Source organism: Hippoglossus stenolepis, chromosome 4 (genome assembly GCF_022539355.2).
Source record: "Hippoglossus stenolepis isolate QCI-W04-F060 chromosome 4, HSTE1.2, whole genome shotgun sequence".
Taxonomy (NCBI): domain Eukaryota; kingdom Metazoa; phylum Chordata; class Actinopteri; order Pleuronectiformes; family Pleuronectidae; genus Hippoglossus; species Hippoglossus stenolepis.
This window is the reverse complement of record NC_061486.1, coordinates 27,708,158-27,722,706: the sequence shown is the minus strand read 5'-3', so window position 1 is coordinate 27,722,706 and position 14,549 is coordinate 27,708,158. Positions and strand designations below refer to the sequence as shown.

At 41.9% G+C, this 14,549-nt stretch overlaps 1 protein-coding gene across 7 annotated transcripts in view; it reads right to left on the bottom strand.

Annotated features, from left to right (window-relative positions):
• LOC118106618 (RNA-binding protein Musashi homolog 2) overlaps nt 1–14,549 on the bottom strand; it is a 167,590-nt gene that overhangs the window by 64,801 nt on the left and 88,240 nt on the right. For all 7 annotated transcript variants that reach the window (XR_004695225.2, XM_035155313.2, XM_035155312.2 and 4 more), the window contains one exon: nt 843–891. Coding sequence is in view for 6 of the 7 variants with exons in the window: in XM_035155313.2 (XP_035011204.1) it covers nt 843–891 (49 nt within the window). In the remaining variant the exon portion in view is untranslated. The remainder of the gene's footprint in view (nt 1–842; nt 892–14,549) is intronic.

Genomic DNA, 14,549 nt, shown 5'->3' with positions numbered 1-14,549 from the left:
AATAACAAAAATATGTGTAAGAAGATAGTATGAACGGAGAGAAAAGGTTATCTTAGAATTCTTATATGTTCTTGCATAAGGCCCAATGTGTTGTAACTCATTGGTTCCTGCATCCTTCTTTAAAACTGCTCAGAAGTGAATGTCTGTCTTCTCTTCTCCCCCTCTGCTGCTGTGTCTTTGTAAAGTCCTCCTTTTGGGGGGCAGAGGGCCGCAGCCACAGATAAGGCTTTCAGATAAGGAAGGGGTGGAGATAGCCATCCTGCCGCCTATGTTGATCTGCGGCAACAGCTATCTGAACCGTTATCGGACCACACAGGCCTCCATCCTTCAATCTCCATCCTTCTGTTCAGCTGTTGGGGATCTTTTCTCTTTTGCTTTTTCTCCCTCTCCCTCATTTGACCCACTCAGTCTTACTGTGTCCCTCTCCTCCATCATCCAATCTCCAGACTGCCAGTGTAGATCCATATCGAGTGTGTGTGTGTGTGTGTGTGTGTGTGTGTGTGTGTCAGTCAACAGTGTGAAGAATAACTATGATAAGGCAAAATATTTATTATGGATTGCTGGGCATAGTGAAAGCTATCTGAAATGGGCAACAATGTAGGTGACCTTAAGGGGGGTAGGAATCTTTGAGGGGATTCACTTATTGGCGTGTTTGTGTTTGTTTGTGTGTGTGTGTGTGTGTGTGTCCTGAACTGGACTTGAATACAAGAGTGGAAGGATTTTACAAAATATGTACTGTATATGACACACAATGGTTATTGATGTAACTTTACGCAGTGTTGAGAATATCAAGTCCAAACACATCAAACAAACACACACAAATACACAGATTTTGAACCTACCTCTATGTCGGTTGGTGGTTTTGTCAAACATTAGCATGGCGTCTTCAACCTGAAAGATGACATGAAAATATTTTAGACTTCAGTTATGTACACATAGAATCAAACAGAAAATATATACAGCACTTTCAAGGACAGAGCACATGAGTAAATGGCCAATAATTCAGAGTAACCAGTTGAGTATTAAAGGGATAGTTCACTGAAAAATGAAAATTCACTCATATCTACTCACCACTATGCCAATGGAGGGGTGGGTGAAGTGGGTCCTCTGATCTAAATGTCCTCTGATCTCTTCCTATGAGGTGCATTCACGGACCCTCAGGCACACCATCGTGTAGCTAAGTCTGCTAGCTTAGAGACTTCCGGTGGACTTTTAGGCTTAAAACACGGTGTAAATTACATAATTTTGAGTTGAATATAAAAGTCGGGGCTTGCGGACACTTGGATGACACCACAAGAGCAGTATGGAGGCATGTTATGGGTTTTTTCAGTTGTTTTATTACGTCTGAAGTCTTGGTCACCAGTTACGGATTCAGTGCTACAAAGTTTACCCCTTAGACTCCAGAAGTGTTTTGTGGACTCAAACACTTCATCCACCCCTCCATTGGCATTGTGGTGAGTAGATAAGAGTAGATTTTAATTTTTCAGTCAACTTTCCCTTTAAACTTAAAATATACTTAACAGTCGCAGGACTTGCAGCCAATTAAATCAAGCAACTGTTTTACCACTTCCTGTTTTGATGCCCAGTAGACAGGACCTTTTTGCTGCTTTTTCTAAAACAAAAGTGCTCGACGTCTGCCTGTAACAATTTTTTCCCGTAATTTACATTTGATGTTCTGCTTGTGCGCATAGCCCAGCTCATCAGGTCCACAAGGCGCACCACGCTTGCTTTCAGCCTGGCTTTTCCAGAGCATTTTTTAAGCAGCCGAACCTGTTGCGACTCGTCCCTGTGTGATCAGAACACATGCTCCTCTTATTCTGGATGCCATCCTGCACACATTTTCACTGGCTGATGCACATTTGAAGGATAGACCCATCATCTGCTTACATCAACACTTCAGAAATGTTTATCACATTTACCTTACAGATCATATCCTGGCTACATTTTTTTGTATCATGTCAGATGAGTGCTCGTGATGCTACAGATAACCTGGGTCAACAAATATGTGTTGCACTTCAGGAATATAATGGTGTTTGCTCAGTTTGTCTCAAATTATTCAACAATTGAAGTAAAGGGTGACAAATTGAAGCAAACCAACTTCAAAAACTACACTAACATATGTTTATGGTTATGGAACCTCCAGTGTGCAATAATGGCACGTTGTGACTACATGATGTCCACCATCTATGAGGCCACATCAAGTAATAGCATTCCACCAAATAATTTAAAGTACCTACTCAGATGTCTTGGACACTTAAGTAAAGAGCAAAACATCTAAACCTCCAGGGTGAAGATTTTCTTACACTCCAGTGTTCCCACGAAAAAAGATATACACTGTAAACAATATACATGTTGTGACAAAAACAGTCTTCCCAAATTTGTCATATTTTGATTTTAGACATTGGATATCTGACAGAGCATGTGATGAAATTATAAGATTCAATTAAAATACAACTCTGCTCAATGGTCCACCCTAATACAAAAAACAAACTTCTCTTTTCTTTCCATTATTATCATTTATTCACCCATTACTTCAAAGTGCCATATTCCTGAAAACACTCCCATATAGAGTGTGACCAGAAGTTGAACAATTTTGTCGAAATCAAAACAGATGTTGCAGAAAGCTTGAATGGGATATTGTATGGAAGCACATAATAGCTTTGGAGTACACTACATTCGTGAAACAGCAAGAACTCCACTGACAATAGAGCGAAGATATTATAGAAACAGGAAAATATCCACCTACAAATCTGCATCAGTCGTTATTGTCTCAGAAGTGGCACATTTATATTCAAGAAACAAATACCTCAAAAATCCAAAGGAAGTAAATCTTGTCAAAGAGCTGTTGGATCAAAAATCCTTCACCCAACAATTGAATAAGACATCATTTAAAGGACTTGTTGGGAAAAAACACCAGTACGCACCAGCAGTCAAAGGTCACTGAGAAGGTGTCAGTGAATGGCCAGTGAAAGATGAAGGGGGTAATTCACATCTGCCACCAGAGACATTCCCACCCAAACACCTGTTATCACGTACCTGAGTTGTTAATAATGAATGAGGCTAACTTAAAACTATATGGGTGGACCATTATCACACTCATGTGTATCAGAAATGAATGAACTGTGATTTTAGCTGTATTTACGTGTAAATTGATCACTCAGAGAGCAGGTTAGAAGTAACATAACATGTTTCTCACTAGGGATTATTTGTATCTGTATCTGTTCAACCAACAAAATTATCCGAATCCATACTCGGACTTAAACCGGAAGTGGGCGGGACTTAAACAGGACGTTGGTATTTTAAGCCTGACATGGGTTGATCAGAAGTTGCTATATTTATTGTTTATTAGAAAACTCTGACAGAAAAGCCTGAGAATTGAGTTTTAGATCAATGTTTTTGAACACAAGAGTAAGAGAACTATTCGGAACAAGTTTTAAAAACTTCAGTGAATCAATGAACACAAGTCAGTTTTCATACTCAACATACTCAACTCAACGAGTTTTCATACTCAAAATTTTCTTTTTTATAGTTTTTAAAAATGATATTTTAATAGTGTGATGTTTGTGTATGTGACTGAACACAGGGCTATTTTACTACCTATCGTAATTATTATAAAAAACAATAATTATCGTGATATAACTTTTCTCGATAGAAATATAAGACATGGCCGATAAAACACAGATAGAACTCATCCAATCCATGTGTTGACAGACAACACGAACAACCAATGATCATGAGAATAGTGCCAAACCAATCAAGTGACTAAGTGCCGGCGCGTGCACAATGCGAGGCTCAGCGTCTCTCCAGATTTTGCAAAATAGTTACTATCTGCCTACTTGTTTCAAGTCTGTTCACTCAGAACAGTCTTGTGAACACTTTCTACAGCCGACAGGATCTTTTGGACATCGGATCCTGTAATACTATCCACTTTATCGATGGTCTCAGGCTCATTCCTGAGATCGCCAAGACTACGGAGGCTACTAACCCGGCTCCGCCGACCGGAAGCGCTCACAGGCGGCGTCGAGACCGTAAACAAAGACGGGGGAAGAGAGGTGGGCTAAGGGCTAAGCTGAAGCTAACTCCTCACCGGCTATCTCTACCTAGCATTTTCCTCGCCAATGTTCGGTCTCTGGCGAACAAAATGGATGAGCTGCGGCTGCGGATCACCAAACATAAATGTATTATGGACTGCAACATCATGATTTTCACGGAAACATGGCTCAACAGCAGCGTTCCCGATAGCGCCATCGAGCTAACGGGGCGCTACCTCCTCCGGGCGGATAGAACAGCTGATGACTCCGGTAAGACCAGAGGTGGGAGTCTGTGCATCTATGTGAACAAAGCTTGGTGCACGGACACTATCATCATCGAGAGTCACTGCTCTCCTAACCTAGAATATCTCATGGTTAAGTGTAGACCTTTCTATCTGCCCAGAGAGTTCACATCTACTGTTGTGACTGCAGCCTATATCCCCCCTGATGCTAATGCTAAACTGGCAATGAAAGAACTGCATGCTGCCATTAGCAAACGACAGACTTCACACCCGGAGGCAGCCTTTATTGTTGCGGGTGACTTCAACCACTCAACCACCTCAACTAGCTGAGGTCTTGACTGACATATTCAACCTGTCACTGGCCCAAGCAGCTGTCCCCACGTGCTTTAAAACCACCTCCATCGTGCCGGTGCCAAAACACTCCACTGCAGCGAGCCTTAACGACTTCCGCCCTATTGCACTCACCCCCACCATCATGAAGTGCTTCGAGAGGATGGTCCTGGCTCACCTCAAAACCTGTTTACCACCCACACTGGACCCCTTCCAATTTGCCTACCGCCAGAATAGGAGTACGGAGGATGCCATCTCCACGGCACTACACTCCGCACTTTCTCACCTGGACAATAACAACACCTTTGTGAGAATGCTGTTCATAGACTTCAGTTCAGCTTTCAACACCATCATCCCCTCCAAACTGATCACGAAACTCAGTGACCTAGGTATCAACACTTCCCTCTGCAACTGGATACTGGACTTCCTATCCAACAGACCCCAGTCTGTTAGGTTAGAGAACCACACCTCCTCAACCCTCATCCTGAACGTGCCACAGGGCTGTGTGCTGAGTCCTCTCCTCTACTCCCTCTTCACCTACGACTGCACACCTGTACATGGTTCTAATACCATTGTCAAGTTTGCAGACGACACAACGGTGATTGGCCTCATCAGCGACAACGATGAGTCGGCCTACAGAGAAGAGGTCCAGCACCTGGCGGAGTGGTGCGCTGACAACAACCTGGCTCTCAACATCAAGAAGACCAAAGAGCTCATTGTGGACTTCAGGAAGAAAGGTGGCACACACACCCCCATCCATATCAACGGGACGGAGGTTGAGCGTGTCGCCAGCTTCAAGTTCCTGGGTGTCCACATCTCTGAGGACCTCTCTTGGACCCTCAACACCTCAACTCTGGTCAAGAAGGCACACCAGCGTCTCTTCTTCCTGAGGAGACTGAAGAAGGCCCATCTGTCTCCTTAGATTCTGGTACATTTCTACCGCTGCACCATCGAGAGCATCCTCACCAACTGCATCTCAGTGTGGTATGGCAGCTGCTCTGTTGCGGACCGGAAAACACTGCAGAGGGTGGTGAAAACTGCCCAACGCATCACCGGTTCCTCACTCCCCACCATTGAGGCTGTCCAGAGCAAGAGATGTCTGCGGAGGGCGCGCAGCATCGTCAAGGACAGCTCACACCCCAGCCACAGACTGTTTGCCCTCCTCCCCTCTGGGAGGCGCTACAGGGTCCTCTGTTCCCGGACCAGCAGGTTCAGGCACAGCTTCTTCCCTGCGGCTGTCACCCTGCTGAACTCTGCACCACGGTGATAGCCGCCCCCCCACACACACACCTCCTCCAGTGACTGTACTTCCCCCCTCCACCCTGGCTTGGACTGCCACACACCCTCCTCCAGCCACTGAACATTTGCACTAGACTGTTATTTTTTACTACTGTATTATCCCACCTATAGTGTATTCATATTTATATCTATTTATATACTTATCTTGCTCATAGTGTATTCATCGTACTTATATCATACCATACCTTTTAACTTACTCTGTATATAATATTACTACTACCTCATTCACTTCATTTTTCATTTTCACTTACTACCATCACTTATACTTACACCTGCACTTTATATATACTTATCATATCTACACGACCTACTTCTATTGCTGCTAGTCTTGTATCAATACTGTTCATATTCCATATCTATTTCTTACTGTACATATCTTATTTATTTACATATTCCACTTTACATATGCACATACTCTGCACTTTTACAGCTTTTTTGCACTTCTGGTTAGATGCTGAACTGCATTTCGTTGTCTCAGTACTTGTACTCTGTGCAATGACAATAAAGTTGAATCTAATCTAATCTAAGTGACTGGAATAGAGTTACAGCCACATCAGATTCAGTTGACGCACACAGCACAGAGTGTATGGGTAGCAGCACACATGCTAATGTTTGGTCTACTGCACAGAGGTGGACGACTGCATCGATGCAGTGACAGAATATAATCGATTCATGTTTTCCACTACATTCATTGTTTTAGCGGGTTTCCACACCTGAATAATTATAACCCACGCTGTTTCAGGACAGACGCTCATTAAAGGTCCGGTGTTCCTCTGTCAAGAGTCTCTGTCGGAGTCTGCTTCCTCCTCACTCCCCCTCTGACCTGTGCTCATTTTACACTTTACCAATAAACACCATCACTGATCACAAGTTATTAGGACACGTACAGGACTGACGTTTAGTTTGTGTTTGTTTGATTCTCCAGAGTTTATGAGACACATGTTTAAACCTGCTACACAACACAAGACGTAACGTGACGCACACAGTCAGGACATCAGGGTTAAAGTGAGCAGAACGATCCGGAGTCATGATCCGACATCATCGATTAATAACTAAATACATGTGATTATCAGTACGTGTGTGAAGAGGGACAGAGACAAACAGACACACACACACACAGACTACTACAGACAGAAGTTCTTCCCGCAGATTATGATGCAATGTGTGTTTTAACTTCTTTGTTGCAAAAGAAGCGACGGCCCGTTCAGGAGCAGAATCACTTGTTGACCTGCGCAGAGTAGTGCGCCTCAGTGCAGTAGGCTGATTTGATTTATATCTTGATATATATCGATATCTACTGATTTGAAAAAAATTATCGTGATAAGATTTTTTTCCATATCGGATCACAGCCATGGAAAACACAATGGTTTTAATTGCCAAACATGATGAATATCTGAAAGCACCTGGAATGAAAATGGCCTAGAAAATAGTTTGGCATGAACATTCCTCATCTTTAATAAATGAAACCTTTGTCTCTGGCAAAGCTGGTAGCTTAGTCACAGCTGGGGTTTCAGATGTGTCATTTCGACTGGAGAAATGAACACTGTCCATTCCACTGAATTACAAATTCTAAATCATATTTCACTTCAGGCAAATGACACATTGTCATGAGCTGTTGCCCAATCTCCCACCACTAATGTCATGTTAGGATGGACAGAATGTGGAAGGGAGCCACACACATGTACTTTGGCTCTGAAGGCTCGACACCACTGTTATCTACTGGTTGTCTGGGGAATCTTTGCTGAGTAACAATAACAGCTCATATTCCCAGAGACTGATGCCAAATCTTTCAGTGTGTGTGTAAAGGCAGAACAAACAAGCTTTATTACTTGAAGTGTGACTACAATAGGTAGACGTGTGATGAAAAAGACCACAAGAGATGTGCTGTTGCATCTCTCAGACTGAGACGAAACACAGAAGGATGCAGGGTGAGGGACGATTTGTTGACAGCAGAAAGATGCATCATATTGATTCAGCTCTGATTCTGCTTTTTTCTGTAACTGTTATTTGAAAGATGTTTTATCATGTTTGATTATCAAAAGCTCAAATTTAATGGGTGGCCTGTCTGAAGAAGGAGAAACAGTGGTGTCAGCTCATCCACCGTTTTTTCCACTCATCATGTTGCCAATCTCTGGGGAAAATTAAAAAGAAAATGAATAAAAAAAAGAGTGGAGGAGTCTCCCTGAATGTGAGCTACAAGGAATTACATGGATCCACCATTCTGAATAATAACAGCATTCCCTGGAAAGCCATATGTCAGCTGCCAGTAGCAGGGACTGTTAGCCAACACTGAATCTGTAAATACGAAATAAAGAGATCAGCAGGTGAGGAAAACTGTCTACTGAGCCTGTGACAAACATATATATGAAGTGAACCCCGCGAGCTAGTTCAGGCAGCCAACTCGAGCTGCGCTGCTCCAATCATGTGAAATGCATCATGTGACATACCTCACTCTCCACAACCATCTATAATACACAACCACTTTATTAGGAGGCCTATTTAAGCAGAGAGACATTTCCCATCATCCCCTTTGCTCGCACTGCTGCTGCAGTATTGCTACCAGTTGCTTCAGCCCCTCCACCACCCCAGCATCCACCTGTAGGCGCCGACGGTGGGTTACAAGTATTTGTTCATCACTCCCATCATATCTGTGTAATCATATGGGAGAGTGATTAAGATGGAGCCTAGACGCCAAACACTAAACCTGTTCTACTGTTGCAATAAACGTTTACGTGAGTTGTCTGACTGAACTACACTTTCTGCTATCAGCCATTTGATGTGTTAGAAAGTGAGAGCTTATGTGGCATGTTGGCAACTGTACACTATCCTTCATCCACATTTGGATGAACTCTTGATGGCTGGATTAACAGGGTCCGACTTTGACTCCAGAGACCAATTATCACATCTTCAACCAAGAGACAACATTGCCCTCTTGTAACTGTGGCCACAATCTTTTTCATACCTTAGTTACTGTAGTTTCCCAAACATGTTAAACTTTCAACGTAGAGGTGAATGACAACTGTGTACTGTCTAATTGTGTGATTATGGGTCCTCACCCCAGGTACAGCAGTGTGTATTAGTGATTCTGGACCTTTTGAGTTAAGACCTTGCTGTTTTAAAATTACTGTTACTGCTGTTGCTACGTGCTGTGTGCATATACGTTTTACAAAACAGCCAAATGGAACAGAGACAAATTCCAACCTTTGTGGATTTCAACTTCTTTTTCTATTCATAAATTGCAGGTGATTGATAATGTTACTTCCACTGATGACAAACAGGAAACTATCCATTATTTCATATCAAAGAGTATGGGTTTTGACTCTTCATGGAGGACCAGTTGCACCTGACAGTCTCCCTGTGCAGCTGCTAAATCCACAAGACTTTCAGCAGAAAAGTCGAGGGAAGCCTGGCGTATCCCAGGTGTCAACATAATGGCTGTGATGAAAAGTGCAGCAGGTGCACAAGAGAAGCTCTCTCAGTTCTGTTACGTGGTGCAGGACGTAGTCACGTAGGCAGGTCCTGGCAGATACATACGGCATCCTTGCAGTTTAGGAACCGATAAGCAGAACCAACATTTGTTTTGACGGGTACCTGGTACCTGGCATTTTAGATTCGGTTTTAATTTGGAACCAAGTTTCGGTTCCCAACATCCCAACCTCCAGCTTCATCCCCCATCACCTCCACCAGTGTCTTAGCTTTCGGAGAAGTTATTTTTATATTAAAAGCAAGTAAGTGATAGGGCTGCTTCCCATCATGATCGAAATCCTTCTGAGATCTCAATGAATAAATCAATCAATAAAATGTTGTTTGTATAGCCCATATTCACAAATCACAATTTGTTTTATAGAGCTTAACAAGGTGCGACATCCTCTGCCCTTAACCCTCAACAAGAGTAAGGAAAAACTACTAAAAAGCCCTTCTAACAGGGGGAAACAATTTTGAAATCTGAGAGAAAGCAACATGTGAGGGATCCCTCTCCCAGGATGGACAGAAGTGCAATAGATGCTGCATGTAACTGAGAACATAACAGCAAAATAACAGTATTTACAATTATTTGTACATTAGAAAATGTCTGATAGAGATGAAAGGAGCAGCAATGACAAATGAACTGAGGAGTTATTGTCAGTAAAGGTAGAGTTTATGAGTAGTGTATATCAAGCAGTCTTGTTAATCATAGTCCATGATCAGCTGCCACCACGATCAGGATCCACCACCACTATCCACAATCTGCCAGTATATGCACCAAAATCCCTTATAAGCCTCTCTTGACTGAAATGTGTTCAGTTTGCTTTTTCAATCAATTTGCATCAAGCCACATCAGCACCAGAGGTATGGGACAGAGTGCTAGGACCAGAGTTGCTTCAGAATGATTCCTTGTCATTAGTGAGTCCTCTTCAAACAGTTCTACAATATACTGCCACTTTCTTGTGAATGGATTATCTGCAATTAAGATTTTATAGTCAATGTTTTTAATAAAATGAGTTTGAATTTGCTGTTGGGACCTACTATTAGTGAACAATATTTGGGCCTATATGTGAAGCCAACGCCTGCAATCACTTGTTTCCTTTGTTCTGTTTCCCAGGGTGCTTCATCTTCACACCTAGGTGTTAAACCTGCCCCTGGACACAACTTTCCACCCCTATTGGTCACTGTGTGCCCCATGACTCATGAAGTCACCAGGCCAATAAAAGCCCAGATCCCTTTCTCTTCTATCTCTTTCTACTCACTTTGGAGGAGAAGTGGGTATCTCTCCCTTTTCTTTTCTACTGACTTCTCCAGGAGGAGAAGTATAGCTCTTCTGCTCACCCAGTTGGGGAGACCTCTCCCTACCCAAGCTCTGTCGACCTCCAAGCAGGCCTGCCTGAAGCAGACTGCTAAAACCTTCCAAAAGGCAGTGAGGCGAGAGCCTACTTTAGCACAAGTAATTGGCCACGATACAAAGTCTGATCAGCAGATGCACAAAAACAGGAGCCCCAACCAGCAATACCGCTTCACTGGACTTCAAACAGCATCTCAAAAAGGACCTTTCCCCCTTTTCATTAACTGGTAACATAACTGGGCTAATTATAATAGGCTAAGCATAGGAATATTGAATTCTATTCATGTGATATAAGTTTGATTTGTCTTGCTATCCAACCACATGGTGTAACCATTGGTCCTTTGTCTTCATAGTGGCCGGCCGCCATTTTGAAAGCACACTTTCTCACTCACTCACACACACACGTATACTCACATACACATTTATATAGTAAGTACAATTAGATAGTTTGTGTGTTTATACCAGAGGTGGGATACTTCGTTACTGTACTTAAGTAAAATACAGATATGTGAAAAATCTACTTGAGTATTTATTTTCCTGACGACTTTTTACTTTTACTCGATACATTTGAACGCAAATTTCTGTACTTTCTACTTCTTATATTCTCAAAACTTGCTCGTTACTTGAGAAGCAGAGGTCGGCGCAACGCACGCCTTTACACTCTCTCATGCCTCGGGAGATGCGCAGGCCCGGCGGCGTTTGCCTAAGCGTCCGGAGGTTGGTTGGGCTGCCTTGGTCGACTGGGGTCGAGCAGGCTGTACCGGTAATGATCCCTCCGCAGGTTCACCTTCAGAAACTTTATTAAGAGTTTTACTTCCTCTAGATCAGTGGTCGCCAACCCGTCGATCGCGACCTACCGGTCGATCTCGCAGTCTTCACTGTCGATCTCCGAACTCTCTGGACTCACTGGCTGTCGTCGCGCCGCAGATCAGCTGTGTGTCGGTTGTCTGTTTTTCACACGCGCTGTGTGTCCGCTACTGGTGGTGGAGCAGCTGGTTTATCTCCTGCATTTCCTTCAAGAACAAGTTGGTTTATGTACTAAAGTAAATGTCAGGACTCTACGGTATGAAGATGCAAATCTTTCGGTCTGTCGATAACAATCAAAGCCCCGTTGGAACAAATGAGTGGATTCAGAAGGTGAAACGCTGGAGGGCTTTTACTTTGAAACGGGTTCGGAAAGTGTTGTAAATACATTTGTGTCATAGACAGATAAACGTTGTGTTTCACAGCAGAATAAACAGAGAAGATGATCTTTCACCTAAATTTGTATGTTTATCTGATGAATTCATGTCACAAACAAATGGTTGCAACACTTTCTGTATGCCTTTTCAAAATAAAAGCCCTCCAGCGTATCTGTTAATGGAATCCATTCCCTTGTTTAAAATTTTTTTTTTATTGTGAAATATTTGCAGGAGCGGAAGATGCACGGCTTCATACTGTGTAGTACTGGTATTTATTTGAGTACAAAGTACTTCTTTCATTCAGGGCAATAATCATATTTGTGGCCATATTAAAATCAAAGCCTATATGTAAAAACATTGTGCTGCAGTAGCAGCTCCTCTGCAGAACATGTTGTGGAACTGAGAAGCTACATATTTTGCATTGTAAATATGAATTGATATTAATTTGAATATTGTGCATTGAATAGAAAAAGTTATACAACTGCCTTTCTTTGTGTATATTTATTTCTTGTACATTCAGCCTTTAACAGAAATTGCAAAAAAGAATACATATAAAGTATGACCCTCCTAAGTGGGTTTCTTGGAAGATATCAGGGTGGTAGATCTCGGCTTACGTTTGGAATTAAAAAGTGATCTTGGGCTCGAAAAGCTTGGTGACCACTGCTCTAGATAGTCAAGCTTGATCGTCTTATCGGCGCTCTGGCAGGGCCGATCCAAGGACCTCACTAAACCATCCAATGGGTAGTAGCGATGTGTGTACAAAGGGCAGGGACTTCATCAACGCGAGCACATTCCCCATCCATTTATTCCCTTTAGAATTATCCAGGTGCTCATGCAGGAGCTTGGCTCAGTTAATTCTTTATTATTCTGTCTGAAATTTGGCATGCAGCAAAACGAGACTGTGTCCAGTGATTTTGTTTCTTCTCTGTACTAGCACTGTGCAGGTTGTTAACAACAGAGGAAAACTATCCTATTTGTTTGCCTCGAACTTGTTTCCTTTTGCTGAGTTATCATAAGGGGCACTGTGTATCATTCCTGCTACTGATTAGAAAGTGAAAGGTCCATGTTTAGTGATATTTACAGAATTTGTTCGTGGTTATACTTTGGTCTATTAGTGGTCTTAGGCAGACACAAGAGGCACTTGTTTATTCTGTTGTGTTGGTTCTTTGTTGTCCATAGAAGTTCAGATGCACTAGTCCAATACTATTTGAACCTCAGCATCTGGGGTTCAAAATTTGTAAAATTATACAGTATATGTATATTTTTGTTCAGTTGAAATAAAGCCTGAAGAGAACAATTTTTGTTTTTTTGTGTCTGTATAGGCCTACTATAAAAAGCACTTTGCATTTTTTATTTTGGTACTTGTACTTTTACTTTTGATACTTAAGTACATTTAATATTAGCTACTTTAAGACTTTGACTCAGGTCATTTTCTTATGGGTGACTTTTACTTTTACCGGAGTCCCTTTCAGGTAAGATATCTGTATTTTTACTCAAGTATGGCTTTCAAGTACTTTATACACCACTGAGTTTACACTTTTATTATTTTCATAATAATGTTTTTCTTTAACACACATCTTCATTAATGTTGCATAAGTGTGAATTTTGCCAACCTCTACACTGTCAAGAACTTTGCTACCTATATGGTAATTTTGAATAAAGTTATTAATTTAATTATTGATCAGAGTTCCAAATTTGTAGTTAATAATTTCATGAGACTTAATCAATAAATTGGCTATCTTGTCCCTTCCTTTGAAGGGTGGTGCCCAGAAGTAGCTTTAATCAATTAAAGTTGATATTTAATATGAATATTAAAAATATTCATATTCAATATTTTTCTATAAAATGTATTGAATGCCCAAAGGCACACCATTTAATGGTGTCACGTTTGAGTTGGTTAAGTGTGGTTAATATATAAATTTGAATGATTTACTTAACTGTTATTATTTTTACATAAGTAACAAGTTGGTTATTTCAGAAAAGCACACTGCCCTGCCCCCACTGACTGCGCTGGTCACCAGTTTATTCAAATTTGTATTATCAAATATATGGCATATCCAAATCGCACCAAACTAGGACTTCACACTTTCTCGGACACTTACGATACACATACCAAGTGTGAAGCTGATTGGAAGAACAGTTTGCGAGATATGCATTCCACTTACAGACAGAAAGACAGACAGCTGCTTGTGAAATTAGAAGTTGGATCTAATAATAAACCCACTAATATTTATCAGATATATTAATGTTGATTCTGAATTATTTCAGACTTTTCCAAGACATATTATTAGTCCAGTCTCCATGTCAGTTGAACATTTCTTTTTCACCACCAGCACAATGACCACAATCCATTGCAGCTCAGCATCCCCATTCCCTTCCATCCAGCCCCACAATTGCTTCCATATCTCTCCTCTTCCACTAACCAACCTAACCAATCCCCCTATGTGATGCACCCTCTCCCCCAGCCCCCGACATCATTTCATCTCTTTCTCCAGTAGCCTATCTCAACACCTCTTTCTCTCCCTGACAGTCCCCTGCCATCGTGCGCTTCTCTCTCTGGACTGAGTGAGATAAGCAGGTAATTCATCATTGCAGTGAAGGGCACACACATGTTCACACACCCATACATTTACAGACACACACACAG